The sequence below is a fragment of the Bombina bombina genome, chromosome 4 (genome assembly GCF_027579735.1).
Source record: "Bombina bombina isolate aBomBom1 chromosome 4, aBomBom1.pri, whole genome shotgun sequence".
Taxonomy (NCBI): domain Eukaryota; kingdom Metazoa; phylum Chordata; class Amphibia; order Anura; family Bombinatoridae; genus Bombina; species Bombina bombina.
The window spans coordinates 125,913,088-125,939,719 of NC_069502.1; the positions used below are offsets into that span (position 1 = coordinate 125,913,088).

Below are 26,632 nucleotides of genomic sequence, written 5' to 3' on the forward strand. Positions count from 1 at the left end.
CTTCATCTCTACAGAATCTATAAGAGTCCCTAGAAAGGGAACCCTTGTGAGTGGTAACAGAGAACTCTTTTCCATGTTCACTTTCCACCCATGCGACCTCAGAAATGCTAGAACTATCTCTGTATGAGACTTTGCATTTTGAAAACTTGACGCTTGTATCAGAATGTCGTCTAGGTACGGAGCCACCGCTATGCCTCGTGGTCTTAGTACTGCCAGAAGCGAGCCCAGAACCTTTGTAAAAATTCTCGGGGCCGTAGCTAACCCGAAGGGAAGAGCTACAAACTGGTAATGCCTGTCTAGAAAGGCAAACCTTAGGTACCGATAATGATCTTTGTGAATCGGTATGTGAAGGTAGGCATCCTTTAAGTCCACTGTGGTCATATACTGACCCTCTTGGATCATGGGTAGGATGGTTCGAATAGTTTCCATTTTGAACGATGGAACCCTTAGGAATTTGTTTAAGATCTTCAGGTCCAAGATTGGCCTGAAGGTTCCCTCGTTTTTGGGAACCACAAACAGATTTGAGTAAAAACCTAGCCCTTGTTCCGTCCGCGGAACCGGGTGGATCACTCCCATTACTAAGAGGTCTTGTACACATCGTAGAAATGCCTCTTTCTTTATTAGGTTTGTTGATAACCTTGACAGATGAAATCTCCCTTGTGGAGGAGAAGTTTTGAAGTCCAGAAGGTATCCCTGAGATATGATCTCCAACGCCCAGGGATCCTGGACATCTCTTGCCCAAGCCTGGGCGAAGAGAGAAAGTCTGACCCCCACTAGATCAGTTTCCGGATAAGGGGCCCTTTCTTCATGCTGTCTTAGGGGCAGAAGTAGGTTTTCTGGCCTGCTTGCCCTTGTTCCAGGACTGGTTGCCTTTCCAACCCTGTCTGTAACGAGTAGCAGTCCCTTCCTGTTTTGGAGCGGAGGAAGTTGATGCTGCTCCTGCCTTGAAATTACGAAAGGCACGAAAATTAGACTGTTTGGCCTTTGATTTGGCCCTGTCCTGAGGAAGGGTGTGACCCTTACCTCCAGTAATGTCAGCAATAATTTCTTTCAAGCCGGGCCCGAATAAGGTTTGCCCTTTGAAAGGAATATTAAGCAATTTAGATTTAGAGGTTACATCTGCTGACCAGGATTTAAGCCATAGCGCTCTGCACGCCTGGATGGCGAATACGGAGTTCTTAGCCGTTAGTTTGGTTAAATGCACAACGGCATCCAAAACAAATGCATTAGCTAGCTTAAAGGCTTTAAGCTTGTTCATAATCTCATCCAATGGTGCTGTGCGAATAGCCTCTTCCAGAGACTCAAACCAAAATGCCGCTGCAGCAGTGACGGGCGCAATGCATGCAAGGGGCTGTAATATAAAAACCTTGTTGAACAAACATTTTCTTAAGGTAACCTTCTAATTTTTTATCCATTGGATCTGAGAAAGCACAGCTATCCTCCACCGGGATAGTGGTACGCTTGGCTAAAGTAGAAACTGCTCCCTCCACCTTAGGGACCGTCTGCCATAAGTCTCGTGTGGTGGCGTCTATTGGGAACATTTTTCTAAATATCGGAGGAGGGGAAAAGGGCACACCGGGTCTATCCCACTCCTTGCTAATAATTTCTGTAAGCCTTTTAGGTATAGGAAAAATGTCAATACACACCGGTACCGCATAGTATTTATCCAGCCTACATAATTTCTCTGGGATTGCAACCGTGTCGCAATCATTCAGAGCCGCTAACACCTCCCCTAGCAATACACGGAGGTTCTCAAGCTTAAATTTAAAATTTGAAATTTCTGAATCCGGTCTCCCCGGATCAGATCCATCACCCACAGAATGAAGCTCTCCGTCCTCATGTTCTGCAAATTGTGACGCAGTATCGGACATGGCTCTCGTGTCATCGGCGCGCTCTGTCCTTAACCCAGAGCTATCGCGCTTGCCTCTTAACTCAGGCAAATTAGATAATACTTCTTTCATAACATTAGCCATATCATGCAAAGTGATTTGTAAGGGCCTTGATGTACTTGGCGCCACAATCTCATGCACCTCCTGAGCGGGAGGTGAAGGTACTGACACGTGAGGAGAGTTAGACGGCATAACTTCCCCCTCGTTGTCTGGTGATAATTTCTTTACCAGTAAAGACTGACTTTTATTTAAAGTAACATCAATACAATTGGTACACATATTTCTATTGGGCTCCACATTGGCTTTTAAACATAAGGAACAAGTAGATTCATCTGTATCAGACATGTTTAAACAGACTAGCAATGACGGCTAGCAAGCTTGGAAAAAATCTTTCAATAAATTTACAAGCAATAGAAAAAACGCTGCAGCGCTTTTAAAAACACAAAAAAAACTGTAACAGTTGAAATAACAATGAACTAATCAGTTATAGCCAACAAGTTTAACAGTAAATGTATGAACTTAGCAGAGGATTGCACCCACTAGCAAAAGGATGATTAACCCCTCAATACCCAAAAACGGATAATCAATTTAAGATTTAACGCTTTTATCACAGTCAAACACACTGTCACAGGTCTGCTGTGACTGATTACCTCCCTCAAAAAATGAATTTTGAAAACCCCTGAGCTCTCTGGAGACGTCCTGGATCAAGGAGGAAGAAGCAGGAAGACTGTGCTAGAATTTTAACTGTGCAACAAGGCGCTAAAAAAAAAGGCCCCTCCCACTCATATTACAACAGTGGGAGACCTGTTTCTATGCAGAAATATACGTTAGTCATATGGAAAAAAATCATGCCCAAAAAGATTTATCACCAAAGTACCTCACAAATCGAATAACATGCCAGTAAACGTTTTAAAAACAACTTTCCAGTGTTATGCAAAGTTATCACTAAGCCTGCTACCAGTCGCTTCTACTGCAGTTAAGGCTCATACATTTATTTCAGTATTAACAGTATTTTCTCAGTCAAATTCTAGTCCCTAGAAAATAACTCAACTGCGCATACATTTATCAGCCTGATACCAGTCGCTACTACTGCATTAAAGGCTGTACTTACATCATATGGGTAACAGCAGTGTTTTCTTAGTCAATTCCATTCCTAGAAAATATTTTACTGCACATACCTCATTTGCGGGGGACCCAACATGCTATTCCCTTTTCTGAAGTTACCCCACTCCTCAGAATGTGCGAGAACAGCCAGTGGATCTTAGTTACGTCTGCTAAGATCATAGAAAACGCAGGCAGATTCTTCTTCTAAATACTGCCTGAGAGAAAAAACAGCACACTCCGGTGCCATTTTAAAATAATAAACTTTTGATTGAAGAATAATTAGGTAAAAAAACTCCTATCTCCTCTCGCGACCTCCTTCTTTGTTGAGACTTGCAAGAGAATGACTGGGTATGACATGTGAGGGGAGGAGCTATATAGCAGCTCTGCTTGGGTGATCCTCTTGCAACTTCCTGTTGGGAAGGAGAATATATCCCATAAGTAATGGATGACCCGTGGACTGAACACACTTAACAAGAGAAATACTGTATCTTGCAAGGGAATGCATATTATATAAATCAGTTATCTTATGCTCAGTGTTAGGGTAGATTCTGACCATTAAATAACAAAGCTGATTACATAGTGTTAAGGGCAGTTTATACACTTCTAAATGTTTTTTCATATATAAATATGGAATAAATAACATAAAATCCATTTCAATCAAACTGTTAATACCTTTTGTAAATATACTCAAATTACATACATCCAATGGGTCATTGATGTTATTGTTAAGGTGAGATAAACACTCAAAAATATGTGTAGTAAGGGTCTTAGTGCTTGATTTATGTTGGCACAGCCCCTCTGAAAAGATCTGCAAATATATCCCCTTTCTGCCACCGTGGTGCAGCCTCTGCCACTGACTGGCCCTCACCCTCTCTTCCTCACACTGGGCAAACACCAATATGAGGCTTAACCACACTCACTTCCATCTGTTGATCTGGCCCAGTTTATATCTCAGGTTGTGCCCTTGTCACTCACCCAGTCGCTGGCTCAGCTTATAGCTCAGGTTGTGCCCTTGTCACTCACCCAGTCGCTGGCTCAGCTTATAGCTCAGGTTGTGCCCTTGTCACTCACCCAGTCGCTGGCCCAGCTTATAGCTCAGGTTGTGCCCTTGTCACTCACCCAGTCGCTGGCCCAGCTTATATCTCAGGTTGTGCCCTTGTCACTCACCCAGTCGCTGGCCCAGCTTATAGCTCAGGTTGTGCCCTTGTCACTCACCCAGTCGCTGGCCCAGCTTATATATCAGGTTTTGCCCTTGTCAATCACCCAGTCGCTGGCCCAGCTTATATATCAGGTTGTGCCTTTGTCACTCACCCAGTCGCTGGCCCAGCTTATAGCTCAGGTTTTGCCCTTGTCAATCACCCAGTCGCTGGCCCAGCTTATATATCAGGTCGTGCCCTTGTCACTCACCCAGTCGCTGGCTCAGCTTATAGCTCAGGTTTTGCCCTTGTCACTCACCCAGTCGCTGGCCCAGCTTATAGCTCAGGTTTTGCCCTTGTCAATCACCCAGTCACTGGCCCAGCTTATATCTCAGGTTGTGCCCTTGTCACTCACCCAGTCGCTGGCCCAGCTTATATATCAGGTTGTGCCCTTGTCACTAACCCTTTTTCTGGCCCAGCTTATAGCTCAGGTTTTGCCCTTGTCACTCACCCAGTCACTGGCCCAGCTTATAGCTCAGGTTTTTCCCTTGTCAATCACCCAATCACTGGCCCAGCTTATATCTCAGGTTGTGCCCTTGTCACTCACCCAGTCGCTGGCTCAGCTTATAGCTCAGGTTGTGCCCTTGTCACTCACCCAGTCGCTGGCTCAGCTTATAGCTCAGGTTGTGCCCTTGTCACTCACCCAGTCGCTGGCCCAGCTTATAGCTCAGGTTGTGCCCTTGTCACTCACCCAGTCGCTGGCCCAGCTTATATCTCAGGTTGTGCCCTTGTCACTCACCCAGTCGCTGGCCCAGCTTATAGCTCAGGTTGTGCCCTTGTCACTCACCCAGTCGCTGGCCCAGCTTATATATCAGGTTTTGCCCTTGTCAATCACCCAGTCGCTGGCCCAGCTTATATATCAGGTTGTGCCCTTGTCACTCACCCAGTCGCTGGCCCAGCTTATAGCTCAGGTTTTGCCCTTGTCAATCACCCAGTCGCTGGCCCAGCTTATATATCAGGTCGTGCCCTTGTCACTCACCCAGTCGCTGGCTCAGCTTATAGCTCAGGTTTTGCCCTTGTCACTCACCCAGTCGCTGGCCCAGCTTATAGCTCAGGTTTTGCCCTTGTCAATCACCCAGTCACTGGCCCAGCTTATATCTCAGGTTGTGCCCTTGTCACTCACCCAGTCGCTGGCCCAGCTTATATATCAGGTTGTGCCCTTGTCACTAACCCTTTTTCTGGCCCAGCTTATAGCTCAGGTTTTGCCCTTGTCACTCACCCAGTCACTGGCCCAGCTTATAGCTCAGGTTTTTCCCTTGTCAATCACCCAATCACTGGCCCAGCTTATAGCTCAGGTTTTGCCCTTGTCAATCACCCAGTCACTGGCCCAGCTTATATCTCAGGTTGTGCCCTTATCACTCACCCTGTCGCTGGTCCAGCCCATATCTCAGGCAGTTCTTCTCTTACTCCTTCCTTTCTGCCTAGCCCATCCCATATTACTGGCAGTTGCTCCTCTCATTCTCCACAAAAATTATTTAGCATAGCAGGAGCCATCTTAAAACTAACTTACCTGTCCATGAAATTATTGTGTTTTATACTATCCTAAAGTCTGTATTATTCGTATATGTGCATACCCATTAATTACATGGCACTGATGTAAGAAAACACTTTTACATTTATTTGCAGAGTTTTCTAAATTTCTTTTCCTAAAGTAGTTAGTATGCTGGCAATATTTTTATGCTAAAGAAATATTTCTTTGCTAATATAGGCTTTACTGAGCATATGTGAAGAATATACAGCATGAAAAAAAAAAAGAAAATAGCTGCTTTTGTAACATGAATCTGCACATGCTCATAAAGGTGATTACAATATTTAAAAAAATGTGCAAATAGCGCACATTAAGATTAATGATTACGATTTTTATATTTTAATCTAAGTATGTACAAGAACTTGAACAGCAAATTGCATTTCCTTTAATAAATATTATTTCTTCAGTCACCATTAGGGGGAAATAAAGAGCTATGGTTAGATAATTATTTTTTTCACTCTAGAATATTATTAGTAATCCAAAAAGACAGCAGATTCTTTAGTATATGAATATGTAAGTGCAACAAAAAGAATTATAATTAATTTCGTATTTATTATGGAGTGAAAATTCTGATTGAAATTTGATTATGTTAAACTGCATGAAAAAACAGTTTTCCCAATTATAGTTCATCATTCACCAAATCTGCATATTGTTTAAATGTCTTCCTTAGTGCTCGATAGTCTTAAAATAATTATTGATTGCATTTGCATTTTTTTCATGTAGTTTAACTTCAGTTCAGGAGCTTTACAAACATAGGATATAAATTTATCGCAGATATATATCTAGGATCAAACTCCGGAGAGCTTACAGTCTATAGGTTTAGGGCGCAGAGACATTGGGGTAGCTTGTCACATCGGTTGTAGTTGCAGCAGTGAGTCAGGCAGTTCATGTATTAGTTTGGTTCGGATGAGGGATGGAGGAGAGATGGTAAGCCTCTCTGAATAGGTGGGTTTTCAAGGAGCGTCTGAAGCTATACAAGGTTGGAGACAGTCTTATGGAGCGGGGTAGAGAGTTCCAGAGGACAGGAGCAGCACGTGCGAAGTCTTGGAGGCGGGAGTGGGACGTAGAGATAACAGGAGTGGAGAGACGTAGGTCAGAGATTGATCGAAGAGGAAGGGATGGGGAATATTTCGCAATGAGAGAGGAAATATAGTTGGGAGTTAGACTGTTTAGTGCTTTGCAAGTTAGGGTTAATACTTTAAATTACATTCTGGAGTGTATGGGGAGCCAGTGTAGAGATTGGCAGAGCGGAGTCGCTGATGTAGATCGGCGACTTAGGTGGATGAGTCTAGCAGAAGCATTCATAATAGATTGGAGGGAGGAGAGGCAGTGTTTAGGAAGGCCATTTAGGAGTAGGTTGCAATAATCAATGCGTGACAGGATGAGGGAATGAATAAGTATTTTTGTATTTTTTTGAGTAAGGAAGGGACCAATTCTGGAAATGTTGCGTAGGTGTGAACAGCAGGATTTTAGTAAGCGCTTGTATATGTGGGTTGAATGTGAGCTCTGAGTCTAGTGTGACCCAAAGACAGCGGACCTGGGGTAAGGTGTTGAGAATAGAGTCTCCAACTGTCAGAGAAATGTCAGGTGTTGGATCTCTCAAAGAGGGGGAATAAGAAGCAGCTCAGTTTTGGACAGATTGAGTTGGAGGTAGTGTAAAGACATCCAAGAGGAAATTGCAGAGAGGCAGTTAGAAATCTGGTTGAGTAAAGAGGGAGAGATATCAGGAGAGGAAAATGAAATTCATGCTTACCTGATAAATTGATTTCTTCTATGATACGACGAGTCCACGGATTCATCCATTACTTGAGGGATATTATCCTCCTGCTAACAGGAAGTGGCAAAAAGCACCACAGCAGAGCTGTCTATATAGCTCCTCCCTTGACTCCACCCCCCAGTCATTCGACCGAAGGTATAGGAAGAAAAAGGAGAAACTAAAAGGTGCAGAGGTGACTGATGTTTTAAACCAAAAAAATATAATCCGTCTTAAATTGACAGGGCGGGCCGTGGACTCGTCGTATCATAGAAGAAATCAATTTATCAGGTAAGCATAAATTTCCTTTTCTTCTATAAGATACAACAAGTCCACGGATTCATCCTTTACTTGTGGGATACAATACCAAAGCTACAGGACACGGATGAACGGGAGGGAAAAGACAGATACCTAAACAGAAGGCACCACTGCTTGAAGAACTTTTCTCCTAAAAATAGCCTCCGAAGAAGCAAAAGTATCAAATTTGTAAAATTTGGAAAAGGTATGAAGAAATGGTACTGCGCCTTTAAGAGAAAAAAAGGATACAATTTTTTCAAAACTGCTTCAAAACGATAAAATTATCACAATTTTATGATAAATGCATCCCAACTTGTCAGCTAAGCTTGCCCCACAAGGAAAGGAATACTTAACCCTTAAGAACAAAAAACGTTGTGCTAAAAAAAACACCCCCTGCCCTCAGGGGTCTGCAAAATCAGATTAACCCTTCGATTAGGCCCAAACTGTCCTGAAAGGCCCACCGGAGTTGGAGCTTGCTGCTTGCATGGGAAAAACAACTGCGCAACTGAGGCGCGAAAATAGGCCCCGCCCATCTCACTCGATGTCTCCCAGCCTTAACAATAACCGCACCAGAGCGGTCTAAAACCTAGCCATGTGGGTTCATATACCCATCTAAGTGAAGCCATGTGTACCCTCCATTATTAAAATAAAGTCAAAACGTTTGCCACAAAAAACGTTATCTTTAACTCTCAACATAGAAACGTTTGCCCACAAACATCATATCATCAGTGTCAACCATTTTTTATAGCCCAATATACAGGTCCAGTAATACCCCTCTCTATACATTAGGATTACTGCTTACCCTTTCCCTCATGGTGATATTTCCCTCATGGGGATACTGTCAGCCAATTCTGAAATAACACAGTCTCTCCAGAAAAAAATGACTGAACATACCTCAATGCTTGTAGTATGAAAAACTTTCCTCACACTGAAGTTTCTTAAGTACTCCTCAGCCATTCTGTGGGAACTACTCTGGATCTTAGAGTAGGCAAAGAGAATGACTGGGGGTGGAGTCAGGGGAGGAGATATATGGACAGCTCTGCTGTGGTGCTCTTTGCCACTTCCTGTTAGCAGGAGGATAATATCCCACAAGTAAAGGATGAATCCGTGGACTCGTCGTATCTTATAGAAGAAAGATAGATTTGGGTATCATCAGCATATAAGTGATACTGGAATCCAAAGGAGGCTATAAGTTTTCCAAGGGAGGATGTATAGAGAGAGAAAAGCAAGGGACCCAAGACAGAGCCTTGCGGTACTCCAACTGAGAGAGGCATAGGATCGCAAGATATGTTGTTAAAGGAAACTGAAAACGAGCGGTTTGAGAGATATGAGGCAAACTAGGAGAGGGCTGTGTCTCGAATGTAGTATTTTTAGGAGGAGAGGATGGTCGACTGTGTCTTTAGGTCAAGAAGAATTAGTATATAATATAAGCACACTAATACATATAAATAATCAGAGTGTATGTATACAATAATAGATAATTAGCCTGTGGGCTGCTCATTATTTAAAACATAACTTTTAATAAAGTGTACTTACAAAAACACAAACATTTAAAACATATGTAAAAAAAACAAGAAAAAACACACGCTGCTCCCTGAACGATACTAGTACCATATAGTGTGGTAAGTAAACTATCATCATATGCAAGGTTCATTAATAATGCCTGGGATCAGCACAAAATGCTGACAAAGCCATGGCTAAACGTGCTTTATGCATTGAGACTGCTACTCCGTGCCGCTATACATTTGAGGTACTATGAGGCTTTAATGTTTATATAAACAAAAGTTAAGATATTATGATATGAGGAATATTGAGGTTACATTACCCATTGTTGTGTATAGATATATATGGTGTTATCAGGTTGTTTAATATAAGAATTTGTCTCATTTTTGTAGGGGATACAGCATGGAAATACCCAGAATTTTTAAATAATTGCCAAGGAGTACAGCGAAAGAGTACAGTGTACCTGATATAGACAGTAATAGGGATCTTTTATACTCGCTGTACACTTGGCAATGGGGATAATAACCCATTTTGTGCTGATCCCGGTCCATTATTAGTGAACCTTGCCTATGATTATAGTTTACTTACAACACTATATGGTACTAGTATCGTTCAGGGAGTAGCACGCTTTATTAAAAGTTACGTTTTAAATAATGAGCCCCACCAGGCTAATTATCTATTATTGTATGCACACATTCTGATTACTTATATGTATTAATGTGCTTATATAATGCTTCCTATTCTTTCTTTTTTCTACTCTACTTTAACATACTTTACAAACATAGACAACATAGGTAGACACAAACAAATAAAATTAGATTTTTAAAAGATTATTTTGTTAAAGAAATTAGTTTCCTCAGAAAGTCATGGAAACTTACGGCTAGATCACAAGTTTGGCGTTAGGGTAAAAAAGCAGCATTAAGGGGTCCTAAAGCTGCTTTTTAACGCCCGCTGGTATTACGAGTCTGGCAGGTACAGGTGTATCGCTCACTTTTCTTCCGCGACTTGAGGCTACCGCAAATCCCCAAACGTCAATTGCGTACCCTATCTTTTTAATGGGATTTGCCTAACGTTGGTATTACAAGTCTTGGAAGAAGTGAGAGGTAGACCCTCTCCTGTCCAGACTCCTACCGCATTTAAAAGTCAGGTTAAGAGTTTTATGGGCTAACGCTGGAACATAAAGCTCTTAACTAAAGTGCTACAAAGTACACTAACACCCATAAACTACCTATAAACCCCTAAACCGAGGTCCCCCCACATCGCAAACACTGAAATAATTTTTTTAACCCCTAATCTGCCGACCGGACATCGCCGCCACCTACATTATACCTATGAACCCCTAATCTGCTGCCCCTAACATCGCCGACACCTACATTATATTTATTAATCCCTAATCTGCCGTCCCCAACATCGCCGCCACCTACCTACAATTATTAACCCCTAATCTTCCGACCCCAATGTCGCCGCTAGTATAATAAATTTATTAACCCCTAAACCTAAGTCTAACCCTAACCCCCCCTAACTTAAACATAATTTAAATTAAACTAAATAAATTTAACAAAATTAAATAAATTATTCCTATTTAAAACTAAATACTTACCGATAAAATAAACCCTGGGGGGGCGGAGCCGACAGCCGGTCTGAGCAGACGTACGCATTAAGAGCTCCAGATTAAATATAACTTACATAAAGTTTTGGGGCATATATCTAAAGGCTAAATTGCTTTAATAGCTTTGGGAACAGCTGCTGAAGTTAGGATTCATTGAGAGTACACCACAGGCTACAATTTCGGGTGGTATATCCCAAATAAGATCCAGATGAGGCCTTGCTGACCGGGCGCCATTTCGTGATGAGAGTGCCTAACCATTTGGGCAGGATAAAAGAACACTGCTTCGGACAAGCTTTGGGGAGGAAGGAGACCTAACTTAAAACACCGGACAGTGCTATTTGCTGCACAGAAACTACAGTTGCCGTCTAGATCAAAAATGTATCTGCCTACCCGGGAAACCTCCCGACATGGAAGACTTCCTAACTAGATTTGCAGCCCTCATGGCAGAACGGAACAAGATTTTCTGTGACAGGTGTGACAGAATCATCCTGCCCTCAGTCACACTACTTGGATGTGCAGCTCACGCGGGAGATGTACCGCAGCTGCTTGCAGACCAGCCACCCATTATCCAGGGACCTAGCGTAGCGTTCTTCTATGGGGAGGGGAGGATCGCGGTGTTGTCCCAAGATATTCCTTTGTCTGGTGTGTTTGACCTAGCTGTAGAAGAGGTCGCTACTGTGCCTTCAGTGATCGCTGCCTGTGAGAAGCAGCTGAATACTTCAGAGCTCACGCTGGGGGTTTTGATGAGCGAAAAATGGTCTATGGCTGGATCGAGTGAGTGGTCAGTAAATATATGTGCTGCTGAGGAGCATTTCCCTGTACCGGGTTGCCGGTTAGATGGAACTGATATGCATTACACGGCAACGCAGACGTTCTCTCACTATTGTCCTAGGTCTGGAATAGGCTGAAGGTACTTGCTTGTTTTCTCCGGTCTGGGGGAGGCCGCTATTGTCAGCAGAGTGTGCTGGTCTCTGGTCTGTGATGCACCGCGCCCCACTCAGTACTTTGCTAATGCCAATGACTCGGTGCTTTCAATACTACCCTAGTACTTCTGTTCATATGTATAGGTTCTCAAAATATTGTGATGTTCATAATTAGATTATAAATAGGCTATAATTACATACAAATATCTAAGCCTTCCATCCTGCAATGAGTTATATGGGTGATCATGTTTTTGGGAGTGGGTATCGGAGGGAATGGTCATATCTCTTTTTCAAGACCTTCCCTCTTTTCATAGGAGTGCTGTGGGCCCTCTCTGTCTGCGGCCGGGACGGAGATGCGTGGCACATTGCTCTCCAGATAATAGTGGATTTGTTTGCTCTGATCCCTTCCCCAGACACAGGTGACTTATCGCACTATATGTTAATGAAAGTTATTGATGGGTATGGATAGGCCCTCTATATGTGTGCCAGCAGTTTGCCATTAGAACACTTGTATATGTTCCTAAATCTGTGCACTCATAATTAATGTAGAAACATGACATTATCCTTCTAGTCGCTTATCTCATTTTGCTTTTCCATTTATCTTGCGGACCACCCCCCCACGTTTATATTTGTCTAAGGTTGGGAACTTAAGGTGAGAGATATTAAACACTTACTAGCCGATTTAGTGGTGTCAACCAGCTTATGCTATGGATACCCTTTGGGATTGCAAAAATATCGTTTTAGCATATATGCCCAAGTATTGGTTTGCCCTAGAGTGTAACTACAGAGCTAAATAAACTTAACATACTGACATAACTGGATCCTCCCATAGTCTGTAAAACAGACGTCTAAGGTCTAAGAGAGGCTATAAAATGAAAAGGAGGTTGTAAAGAGCGTGGGCCCAATTTAAATAGATATAACTTAGCTTTGGGCAGCATATGATATTTTTTTTTTATGTACAAGCTCTCTTTGTGTTATTGTTATATCTGTGTTCTTCATGCTTCCCTTTGCTATGGGGGGGTGGGGAGTTCTGTTTGGTACTGGCTCCGCCCCTCCCGCTGTACATCCCATAACCTGATGCCTATAATGGGGATACTGAAAGACCTACATTTCTTTTCAGGACTTCCTACAGGTCAGACAGGTCTCATACCTAATATTTGTTCAGAAGTTTGTGTTTGTATCCCAAGTTTTATTGTTGATATATAAAAAGAGGTGCCGCTTATGGCCATATAACTCTGTTTCCTCAGACCCAGATCTACTTGTTTCTCCTAGGGCACACCTTCTTGTTTGATATGCAAATACTTCTTGTATGTATATAGGTGTATTGCCATTGTATAATGAGTTCATGTTTATGTATGGCATTGCTACCTCAATAAAAAAATGATTTATAAAAAAAAAAATAAACCCTAAGCTAGCTACAATATAACTAATAGTTACATTGTAGCTAGCTTAGGATTTATTTTTATTTTACAGGCAACTTTGTATTTATTTTAACTAGGTAGAATAGTTATTAAATAGTTATTAACTATTTAATAACTACCTAGCTAAAATAAATACAAAATTACCTGTAAAATAAATCCTAACCTAAGTTACAATTACACCTAACACTACACTATCATTAAACTAATTACCTAAACTACCTACAATTAATTACAATTAAATTAAATAAACTAAATTACGAAAAAAAACAAACACTAAATTACAGAAAATAAAAAAAGAATTACAAGAATTTTAAACTAATTACACCTAATCTAATCCCCCTAATAAAATAAAAAAGACCCCCAAAATAAAAAAATTCCCTACCCTATTCTAAATTACAAATAGCCCTTAAAAGGGCCTTTGGCGGGGCATTGCCCCAAAGTAATCAGCTCTTTTACCTGTAAAAAAAAAATACAATACCCCCTCAACATTACAACCCACCACCCACACACACCTACTCTAAAACCCACCCAATCCCCCCTTAAAAAAAACTAACACTAACCCCCTGAAGATCACCCTACCTTGAGCCGTCTTCACCCAGCCGGGCACAAGTGGTCCTCCATAAGGCAGAAGTCTTCATCCGATCGGGGCAGAAGAGGTCCTCCAGACGGCAGAAGGCTTCATACAGGCGGCATCTTCTATCTTCATCCTTCCGGAGCGGAGCGGGTCCATCTTCAATCCAGCTGACGCGGAGCATCCTCTTCAAACGAAGTCCTAACGAAGAATGAAGGTTCCTTTAAATGACGTCATTCAAGATGGCTTCCCTTGAATTCCGATTGGCTGATAGAATCCTATCAGCCAATCGGAATTAAGGTAGGAAAAATCCTATTGGCTGATGTAATCAGCCAATCGGATTGAAGTTCAATCCGATTGGCTGATCCAATCAGCCAATAGGATTGACCTCGCATTCTATTGGCTGTTCAAATCAGCCAATAGAATGTGAGGTCAATCCTATTGGCTAATTGAACTTCAATCCGATTGGCTGATAGCATCATCCAATAGGATTTTTCCTACCTTAATTCTGATTGGCTTATAGGATTCTATCAGCCAATCGGAATTCAAGGGACGCCATCTTGGATGACGTCATTTAAAGGAACCTTCATTCTTCGTTAGGACTTCGTTTGAAGAGGATGCTCCACGTTGGCTGGATTGAAGATGGACCCGCTTCGCTCCGGAAGGATGAAGATAGAAGATGCCGCCTGGATGAAGCCTTCTGCCGTCTGGAAGACCTCTTCTGCCCCGATCAGATGAAGACTTCTGCCGTATGGAGGACCACTTGTGCCCAGCTGGGTGAAACATAGAAACATAGATATTGACGGCAGATAAGAGCCATAGGCCCAGCAAGTCTGCCCGACCTTACCTAACAGTATAAACTTATCTAGTTCGTAGGATAGCCTTATGCTTGTCCCATGCATTTTTAAAGTCCCCCACAGTGTTTGTTGCTACTACCTCTTGAGGAAGTTTATTCCATAAATCAATCACTCTTTCTGTAAAGAAGTGCTTCCTCACATTACTCCTGAATCTACTACCCTTTAGCTTGAGCTTGTTCTTGAATTTTCCATTTTATGTAAAATACCCACAGCCTCAGTTTTACTAAACCCTTTAATGTACTTGAAAGTTGCTATCATATCACCTCTTTCCCTTCTCTCCTCTAAGCTATACATATTTAGGTCATTGAGCCTATCCTGGTAAGTTTTATTTTTTTGACCATGTACCATTTTGGTAGCCCTCCTTTGCACAGATTCAAGTTTGTTAATATCCTTCTGAAGATATGGCCTCCAGAACTGCACACAATGGCTCAAGGTAGGGTGATCTTCAGGGGGTTAGTGTTAGGTTTTTTAAGGGGAGATTGGGTGGGTTTTAGAGTAGGGGTGTGTGGGTGGTGGGTTGTAATGTTGGGGGGTATTGTATTTTTTTTTTTTACAGGTAAAAGAGCTGATTACTTTGTGGCAATGCCCCGCAAAAGGCCCTTTTAAGGGCTATTTGTAATTTAGTATAGGGCAGGGAAATATTTTTTTATTATTATTTTATTAGGGGGATTAGATTAGGTGTAATTAGTTTAAAATTCTTGTAATTCTTTTTTTATTTTCTGTAATTTAGTGTTTGTTTTTTTTAGTAATTTAGTTTATTTTATTTAATTGTAATTAATTGTAGGTAGTTTAGGTAATTAGTTTAATGATAGTGTAGTGTTGGGTGTAATTGTAACTTAGGTTAGGATTTATTTTACAGGTAATTTTGTATTTATTTTAGCTAGGTAGTTATTAAATAGTTAATAACTATTTAATAACTATTCTACCTAGTTTAAATAAATACAAAGTTGCCTGTAAAATAAACATAAATCCTAAGCTAGCTACAATGTAACTATTAGTTATATTGTAGCTAGCTTAGGGTTTATTTTATCGGTAAGTATTTAGTTTTAAATAGGATTAATTTATTTAATTATGGTAAATTAATTTTGTTTAATTTAAATTATATTTAAGTTAGGGGGGTTATGGTTAGGGTTAGACTTAGGTTTAGGGGTTAATAACTTTATTATAGTGGTGGCGACATTGGCAGCGGCAGATTAGGGGTTAATAAATTTAATATAGTTGCGGCGACGTTGAAGGGGGCAGATTAGGGGTTAATAACTATAATGTAGGTGTCGGCGATGTTGGGGGCTGCAGATTAGGGTTTAATAAGTATAATGTAGGTGGCAGCGATGTCCAGAGCGGCAGATTAGGGGTTAATAATATAATGCAGGTGGCGATGATGTCGGGGACGGCAGATTAGGGGTTAATAAGTGTAAGATTAGTGGTGTTTAGACTCGGGGTTCATGTTAGTGTTAGGTGTAGACATATTTTTTATTTTCCCATAGGAAACAATGGGGCTGGGTTAGGAGCAGAACGCTCCTTTTTTGCAGGTGTTAGATTTTTTTCAGCCAGCTCAGCCCCATTGTTTCCTATGGGGAAATCATGCACGAGCACGTTTTGCCAGCTTACCGTTATCATAAGCAACGCTGGTATCGAGGTGAGATGTGGAGCTAAATTTTGCTCAACGCTCACTTTTCTGAGGCTAACGCCGGCTTGCAGAAAACTCGTAATACCAGCGCTGTTTAAAGGGAGCGATAAGAAAAAAAAGGAGCGTTAGCAACGCACAGCCTTACCGACAAAACTCGTGATCTAGCCGTTAGACTGGAACAAAATAGTATATAAAAGAAAAAATGTATTGCCAAGCAAAATACTTAAAGAATAAGATTATGTTAAAGGGATATACCAGTGCATAAAGAAAATGATCTAATCTGTTAGAGCATTTTGTTATTACACTACCGCTTCCACATGGGTTAAACACATAGTTAAAGTCAGCAATGAACTACTGATCGCGAGCTAAACACATCTGGTAAATCAATGACAATAGGCATGTCTGTGTGTGTAGCTACCAATCACCACCTAGGTCCCAGTAGTGTCCCTTTAAACGTTAGAATGGAAGATTGGATGAACTGTATGACTATTTCTTTAGAGGCTAATTTGTGTGTGTGATCAACTTCAAAGCTCGTATATACCCAGCGCTACGGAATTTGGCGGCGCTATACAAATAAATGATAATAATACCTCAAGGGGAACAGGGCTTCTTTATGATACTGAAAATAGCCCAAATCAAGTCCAATCTAACATAGTTACTAAGAATCTACATAAGGGATTAAATCCCCTATTGTCTAGCAGCTAATTTACCTTCATAGAATAAAAACAACGACCACAAAGATGGGTTTAAAAAAAAAAAAACAAGGGTGAAAATTTTATTTTAAGCAGCATAAGAACATAATGACAAAAAATATATTATAGGGCTAGAAAAAATTTATAAGTGGCGGCAATCAGATACTAAATTAACACCTGCAGAGATGGTCATAGCTCAGAACCGCTGACAGAGCTACAACGCCCTCAACAACTAGGAGGTGTTCGGCCCATCAAAACCAAAAGGTGAGGCACCCCCAGTCTTGCACCTGGGAACATCGCCCCCTTTTTTCTGGCTGTTACTCGACTCATCTGTCTGCTGTTTGGGCCAGTTTTAAATATTCCAGGCAAGCGGCAGGGAAAGAGGCTGGACGCTCCACTGAGTCTATATGTCGCCCCCTAACCTATTATAAATCTTCTCACTGCAGGGCTTCTTATCTTATGGGGTCTTAACCCTTAGTGGCGTTCCAGACTAGGGCCTTACACTATCATACTAACAAATGTAGCTGCAAACAGGAAGTACACTGAAAGTGCAGACTAAAACATCTATACAGGGAGTGTAGAATTATTAGGCAAGTTGTATTTTTGAGGATTAATTTTATTATTGAACAACAACCATGTTCTCAATGAACCCAAAAAACTCATTAATATCAAAGCTGAATAGTTTTGGAAGTACAGGTATACCTCACTTTACAGCGCTTCACTTTACAGCGATTCGCTAATACATCGCTTTGTGGAGCTGAAGTTCAACCTCCAAGGATTATGAAATAGTGCTGTAATCATTGTGAGTTTGCGAGAAAAGTGACTGGCACCATTTTGTTATGCCCAGTTCACTCTGTTTACAGCTTTACAGTGCAATCTGTGTCTCAGTGCTATAGTTTGGCAAATTGTACTACAGTAATTGTCACTATTTTATAAGTACAGTATTTATTGAATACTGTGCTGTGCTAGTGTTAAACTAAACTTAGCCCTATTGCACCCCTAATATGTTAGTTCAAAGATGTTTTCAAGTTTTTAAACACACTGGCAAGTGGAAAGAAAGCTAAAACTGCCTTGTTTCACTTTAAGGCGGTTTTCACTTTACAGCGGGGCTCCGGTCCCTAACCCGCTGTATGAGTGGGGTATACCTGTAGTTTTTAGTTTGTTTTTAGTTATAGCTATTTTAGGGGGATATCTGTGTGTGCAGGTGACTATTACTGTGCATAATTATTAGGCAACTTAACAAAAAACAAATATATACCCATTTCAATTATTTATTTTTACCAGTGAAACCAATATAACATCTCAACATTCACAAATATACATTTCTGACATTCAAAAACAAATCAGTGACCAACATAGCCACCTTTCTTTGCAAGGACACTCAAAAGCCTGCCATCCATGGATTCTGTCAGTGTTTTGAGCTGTTCACCATCAACATTGCGTGCAGCAGCAACCACAGCCTCCCAGACACTGTTCAGAGAGGTGTACTGTTTTCCCTCCTTGTAAATCTCACATTTGATGATGGACCACAGGTTCTCAATGGGGTTTAGATCAGATGAACAAGGAGGCCATGTCATTAGATTTTCTTCTTTTATACCCTTTCTTGCCAGCCACGCTGTGGAGTACTTGGACGCGTGTGATGGAGCATTGTCCTGCATGAAAATCATGTTTTTCTTGAAGGATGCAGACTTCTTCCTGTACCACTGCTTGAAGAAGGTGTCTTCCAGAAACTGGCAGTAGGACTGGGAGTTGAGCTTGACTCCATCCTCAACCCGAAAAGGCCCCACAAGCTCATCTTTGATGATACCAGCCCAAACCAGTACTCCACCTCCACCTTGCTGGCGTCTGAGTCGGACTGGAGCTCTCTGCCCTTTACCAATCCAGCCATGGGCCCATCAAGACTCACTCTCATTTTATCAGTCCATAAAACCTTAGAAAAATCAGTCTTGAGATATTTCTTGGCCCAGTCTTGACGTTTCAGCTTGTGTGTCTTGTTCAGTGGTGGTCGTCTTTCAGCCTTTCTTACCTTGGCCATGTCTCTGAGTATTGCACACCTTGTGCTTTTGGGCACTCCAGTGATGTTGCAGCTCTGAAATATGGCCAAACTGGTGGCAAGTGGCATCTTGGCAGCTGCACGCTTGACTTTTCTCAGTTCATGGGCAGTTATTTTGCGCCTTGGTTTTTCCACACGCTTCTTGTGACCCTGTTGACTATTTTGAATGAAACGCTTGATTGTTCGATAATCACGCTTCAGAAGCTTTGCAATTTTAAGAGTGCTGCATCCCTCTGCAAGATATCTCACTATTTTTTACTTTTCTGAGCCTGTCAAGTCCTTCTTTTGACCCATTTTGCCAAAGGAAAGGAAGTTGCCTAATAATTATGCACACCTGATATAGGGTGTTGATGTCATTAGACCACACACCTTCTCATTACAGAGATGCACATCACCTAATATGCTTAATTGGTAGTAGGCTTTCGAGCATATACAGCTTGGAGTAAGACAACATGCATAAAGAGGATGATGTGGTCAAAATACTCATTTGCCTAATAATTCTGCACTCCCTGTAGTTTGAATTAGGGGTGTTCTTTATTGCTTTTTTTCTGAAAACAAATTGAGATAATAGAGAACCATATAGTGTTTAATGAAATTAAACTCATAACATGTACAGTGCAAGAAGACTGTTAGCAAGTCAGCTGAACAAGACTTTCCTTGGATGTGTTTGGACAAAGCTCTTATGTGTTCCGGATCTATCTCAAATGTAGTGCTTGCAGGCTTGTCTTGTAATACCAAAGAAAGACAAATATTTTAATCATCATGAATTTGCTGTTCAAAATCAAAGTTATAGAATGTACAATTGTTTATGTTCTTAATAACTGTATTCCCATCCCATTCCTACATTTTTAGACATATACAAAAAGCTTCTTCCTCTAAACAGCTATGAGATTGTGACACATATGCAGCTTACTGTTTGTGGAAAGAGGTAAAACAGTGTTGGTTTTGCAAAACTGGAGAAGGGGTAATAAAGGGATTATCTATCTTTTTAAACAATAACAATTCTGGAGTAGACTGTCCCTTTAAGAGTATTAAGTATGTATAGGTACTTACTGTGCTCAGTGCTTGGAATGAACAGTAGAACATCAGATACCACGCAACTCTTCCAGTCACAAACGGAGGGACAAACCACAGAAAGAAATAGGACACAACCAGAAATGGTGTGCTGCCCACTATCCTGTAATGAAATGCAAATGTCAGATTATACATTTATGCACACAAACAATTGTTACAAGCATTGTTGCAGACACTGCTGCTATACAGTGCTCAAGCTATGTGCACGCTCTGTCTACCACAGTATGCTCTCTATGGTAAAAATGATATTATTTTATTATTATCTGGTATTTGTAGAGCGCCAACAGATTCTGCAGCGCTGTAAACATAGTCGGTGTACAGGATAGCTTTTGTAGGGGTCAAGTGGGTAGAGGGCCCTGCCAAGAGTTTCACTGTTGTAGTCGGCTCTTATGAAGCGATCTGTAAACAGCTGGGCCCATAGGCTTACAATCTAAGGGGTTCAAGGGGAAAGCAGTGGCGTTAGGAAAGGTTAGTGTTGGTTGTATGCATCCCCGAATAGTAGAGTTTTTAGGGAGTGCTTGAAGATGTTAAAACTAGGAGAGAGTCTTATGGAGCGAGGCAGGGAATTCCACAAGATGGGGGCCAGTCTGGAGAAGTCCTGTAAATGTGAATGTGAGGAAGTAACAAGAGAGGAGGAGAGGAGGAGATCCTGAGCTGATCGAAGGGGAAGGGAGGGAGAGTATCTAGAGACAAGTTCTGAGATGTAGGGGGAGCATATTAAGAGTAATTTGGAAAGTTTTATTTTAATCGTACCATGGGCAGAACTACGTTGGTGCCGCAGGTGCCGTGGCCCAAGGGCCCAAGTGCAGGGGGGCCATAGCACCCAGTATAGCACCCAGTATATACATAGGTATGTGCGGAATGTGTATAATCCTAAGGTAGGTTGCAGGTCTATCTATCTGTCTATCTAGCTATTCTTAAAATCATTATACAGAGCAGCATGTATATTATTGCTATTTCTTACTACTGAAGAAATCCTACACTGAATCCTACACTCTATCTGAATGATGAAACTTTCATTTTGACTTCCTTTAATACAACGTTTTACTCCAATAAATATATCTGCATTAATAAATGTATGTGTGAATTAGGGCTGCAACTAACAGTTTATTTTCGATTAATCAGATTAAAAAAATGTAATACCATTTTTTCTATATTTAAAATTAAAATCCACAAATTGAGTGTTACAAACATAAACTTCATACTAAGGGGTATATTTATCATAGTGCGAGTGGACTTGATACGATGTAGCGTATCATGTACACCGCACATCGATAAAGCATACGCTCTCTGCATTTATCATTGCACCAGCAGTTCTTGTGAAATGCTGGTGCAATGCTGCCCCCTGCAGATTCGCGGCCAATTGGCCGCTAGAAAGGGGTGTCAATCAACCTGATTGCATTCAATCTGGTTGATTTCTGTCCGTGGTCTCAGAGCAGCCGGAAACAAGGGGCATCAAGCTTCATACCGAGCTTGATAAATCAGCCCCTAAAACTTTCCATTAACACAACTGTTTGTCCAGTTTTTAAACAGCAGAGCACATTTTTATAATTAAACAAAACCACAAACTGTTTGAAATGAGGTAGAACTAGAAGGAGGTAGAACTATCACTGTTTATAACATTCTGTTATTCACTCTTCCAGAAACTTTGCATTGAAATGCAAAAATGTCAACATGTCCACATGTTTCTGGCTGATGCTCTTTTTGCAAACGATATTGCCTGCAGCAGAGAAGAGGCGCTCAGATGGTTTTGAGGTGCCTGAGATGCATAAGTAGGATTTCGCCAATTTTGCCAAGATAGGATATTTATCTTTGTTAGCTTTTCACTAATGCAAAGAGGCGTCTCAACAAAGTAAGCCTGGACTTAATTCCTAACTTGGCTTTTGTCCTCCTTAGGTTGCCCCTTTATTCTTTTCCTCACTGCTGCCTCCTAGCTGTTCTCACTGGCCCCCAGCATACTGTGTGATTTATGTAGATCATATTGTAACAGTGAGAAAACACATCAAATTGTGTGTCACAAGGCCAGACCATGTGAGTTGGCAGGTATGTGAATTAAAGAGACAGTCTAGTCAATATTAAACTTTCATGATTTAGATAGGGCATGCAATTTTAATACATTTTCCAATGTACTTTTATCATCAGCTTTGCTTTGTTCTTTTTGTATTCTTTATTGAAAGCTAAACCTAGGTAGGCTCATATGGTAATTTCTAAGCACTTGAAGGCCTCCTCTTATCTCAGCGAATTTTGACGGTTTTTCAGAACTAGACAGCGCTAGTTAATCTGTGCCATATAGATAGCATTGTGCACACTTCTTTGGATTTACCTATGAGTCAGCAATGATTGGCTAAGATGCAAGTCTGTCAAAACAACTGAAATAAGGGGGCGGTCTGCAGAAGCTTAGATACAAGGTAATCACAGAGGTAAAAAGTATCTATACTATAATTGCGTTTGTAATGTTCGTCGCCGTCGGAAGTTGCACATACATCCTCAATGGAATGTTGGCAGCGCGAGGCTGCCAACAGAATGTTGCCTGCGCGTGCAGCCAAAGGAATTCGCATCCAGGTGGATTCCGAAAATGACAGGGTGGTGAATTCTTTCACCACACTGCCATTTTTGGAATCCACCGGTATGCAGCGAAGGCAAATGGAGTATTACAAAACAAACAAAAAAAAACCCTGAACCTCCCACACAAAGTATTAACAACTAAACCGCAAACCCACACATCGCAAAATAATAAAGTAATTAACCCCTTAATCGTCAACCACCCACATCGTAATAAACCTAATTCACCTATTAACCCCTAAACCGCAAAACACCCACATCGTAATAAACCTAATTACCCTATTAACCCCTAAACCGCAAAATCCCCACATCGCAATAAACATAATTAACCTATTAACCCCTAAACTGCAAAAAAACCCACAGCGCAATAAACCTATTTAGCCAATTAACCGCTTAAACCGCCAAAACCCACAACGCAAATAACTAATTAAATTACTAAGCCCCCTAACCTAAGTATTAACACCTAAACCGCAAACCCACACATTGCAAAATAATAAAGTAATTAACCCCTTAATCCCTTAACCGTCAACCATCCCCATCGCAATAAACCTAATTTACCTATTAACCCCTAAACCGCAAAACACTCACATCGCAATAAACCTGATTACCCTATTAACCCCTAAACCGCAAAATCTCCACATCGCAATAAACATAATTAACCTATTAACCCCTAAACCGCAAAATCGCCACATTGCAAAAAACCTAATTAACCTATTAACCCCTAAACCGCAAAATCCCCACATCGCAATAAACCTAATTAACCTATTAACCCCTTAAACTGCCAAAACCCACAACGCAAATAACTAATTAAATTACTAAACCCCCTAACCTAACACCCCCCAAATTAACACAAATTACCTCAAATAAAAAATACTAAAGTTACAAAAAATAAAAAAAGAACATTACAGAACATAAAAAAACAAATTACCAAAGATTACAAAAGCTAATCCCTATGAAAATAAAAAAGCCCCCCCAAAATAAAAACACCCCCTAATCTAAGAATAAACTACCAGTAGCCCTTAAAAGGGCTTTTTGCAGGGAATTGCCCCAAGCTCTTTTACATTCAAAATACACAAAGTCCCCATAACAGTAAAACCCGCCACCCACCAAACCCCCCAATATAAAAAACCTAACACTAAAAAAACCTAAACTACCCATTGCCCTGAAAAGGGCATTTGTCGGGCATTGCCCTTAAAAGGGCATTTAGCTCTTTTACAAAATGCCCACCCTAATCTAAATAAAAAAAATAAAAATAAAAGAACCCTAAGTCTAACCCCAGGTTGGTACTTACCGTTCCTGAAGTCCTGTCCCATGCGGTGAAGAGAAGGTCCTGTCCCATGAGGTGAAGTCTTCTTCCAAGCGGCGACCTCTTCTCTCTTCTTCCAGGAGCAATCTGGCGCGGAGGGTGGAGCTGAAGACTGATGACCACGGAGCTGAAGACCGGCGTCTGTGGAGAAATAGAACGTGGAGGATCCTCTTTTTCCGATTGCCACCGTACACTGAATAGTGAGTTCAAGGTACGCGATTAAAGATGGTGTCCCTTGAATTTCTATTGGCTGATTTGATTCAAATCAGCCAATAGGATGAGAGCTACTTAAATCCTATTGGCTGTTCAAATCAGCCAATAGGATGAGAGCTACTGAAATTCTATTGTCTATTCAAATCAGCCAATAGAACCAACCCTTAATATTAAGGATTGGCTATATAGCAGAAGAATGGCTTAAGAATAGCATTTGGAATTACAAAGTCTATGGATACAGCTTAAGTTGTTAACAACTGGACTTTAATTATACTGCTACAAGGACATAGCGCTAAACAAAGTGGGCCCATGTTCGTTTAAATTGTATATATTTAATTTCAGTAGCCAGCAATAAACCATATGAGCATAAGAATTATATTTTATTTTGTATGTTATTTTATATAAGACGTAAAAGAGAGAATGGTGTAGTAGACAAAAAACACACCTAGTCATACAATCCCCATAAAATATGTGTACTATGTGGGGATAGTGTACTGGTACGAAGGGAGTATAGGTATGTAGAGAGAGTGGATGTTGCACAAATAGTTGATTCCGTTAGCAATGAGAAAGGCTGGTATAGATAAACCACCTTGGGAATCCTGCCTGTGTGTCTTGAGCGAAAATGTCAACAATAAAGTGAGTTCAATGCATACAGACTCATACGGTACAGTCCGTGTAGTAATATTGGTAAACTGGGCTCAATTCACTTTACTACTTGCAGCGTAGTTACGATTATATTCACAGTATTACCACAGTATTATTTTCTTTATTTCTACTCACAAATGATGCAAGAGGGAAATCAGCGACTCCGGTGATCCTGGGCTGCCTCGCCACCCTTCCTTTGGGGCAAACTGCGGGTACGCCTAACACCGCTCGCTGTTAAACTCCTCTCTCAGGTACAGATCCGGTCGCACACAGGCCTCGGCGTGTCTCGCTCCTGGCGTTGCAAACCATGAGTGGCTAACAGTTACACACCCTCCTACCTCCCATTGGATAGGACGTACCAGCACTCGCTCCTTCAATCTGATCCCAGAGGTAAAACGGCAAATGTAATCCAAAAAAGAAAGAGCTTGTCCGGGGTCAGAGTTAAAAATATTTCTTTAATCAATCAATTATTAAAAGTCCAACATGGGAACAGAAGAAAAATACCAAAACACCTAATGCAGTGGCTTACGCGTTTCGGCCGTAGCCTTACTCATAGCCAGTATCACACTCACTAAGCTATACACTTTAAAAATGCCCCCCTGGGCTGTGATTGGTGTAAAAACAATAGGTGTGTTTGAACTATTACTCAATTTCCTGTGAATCACTCACTAAACTACTATATATGAATCCAGCATTGCAATCTTCTAAGGTGTTGAAAATAAACAAAATAAATAAATATATATTGAAAACAATAAGATGTTGGGTAACATATCACTTAGGTTAAATACTGAATACTAGCATGTTCAGAAAAAACTCAGTCATAGAGACTGACCTGATATATTACATTATTTAATATCTATTATTAAATACTGACCTGTTGATAATAAATGTTACCAATCTCTAAGAATAGATATTGTATAAACCCCTATTAAATCAGAAGACACTGGAAATATCCTTAAATCTATAACTGACACAGTCTATAAATGCATGTATATATATATATATACACACTTGCAGTTGGAAATATCAAATGTACTAAATGTACTCCTGGCACTGAATTTATAGATGGAAACATAGTGAAACAATTGTTAGGGAAAAGGGAAATGTTCTGGATTTTCCAGCTTGAAACCAGACACCCCAGAGGCCTAAATTCCCAATATGATCTAATTAATTATTGGGAATAATAAGTATGATATACTACGTACTTTTGTACATAGCTTATATTAAATTATACTTACAAACACATTTTTATTATGTAGATCTTTGAATTTTGCATTTTAAACATTTCACTATGTTTCCATCTATAAATTCAGTGCCAGGAGTACATTTAGTACATTTGATATTTCCAACTGCAAGTGTGTATATATATATATATATATATATATATATATATATATATATATATATATATATATACATGCATTTATAGACTGTGTCAGTTATAGATTTAAGGATATTTCCAGTGTCTTCTGATTTAATAGGGGTTTATACAATATATATTCTTAGAGATTGGTAACATTTATTATCAACAGGTCAGTATTTAATAACAGATATTAAATAATGTAATATATCAGGTCAGTCTCTATGACTGAGTTTTTTCTGAACATGCTAGTATTCAGTATTTAACCTAAGTGATATGTTACCCAACATCTTATTGTTTTCAATATATATTTATTTATTTTGTTTATTTTCAACACCTTAGAAGATTGCAATGCTGGATTCATATATAGTAGTTTAGTGAGTGATTCACAGGAAATTGAGTAATAGTTCAAACACACCTATTGTTTTTACACCAATCACAGCCCAGGG

At 40.5% G+C, this 26,632-nt stretch overlaps 1 protein-coding gene across 1 annotated transcript in view; it reads right to left on the reverse strand.

Moving 5' to 3' along the window:
• The window catches only part of MFSD2B (MFSD2 lysolipid transporter B, sphingolipid), a 312,518-nt gene that overhangs the window by 191,800 nt on the left and 94,086 nt on the right, over nucleotides 1–26,632 (reverse strand). The window contains exon 4 of the mRNA XM_053709634.1: nucleotides 20,077–20,200. Coding sequence (XP_053565609.1) covers nucleotides 20,077–20,200 — 124 coding nt within the window. The remainder of the gene's footprint in view (nucleotides 1–20,076; nucleotides 20,201–26,632) is intronic.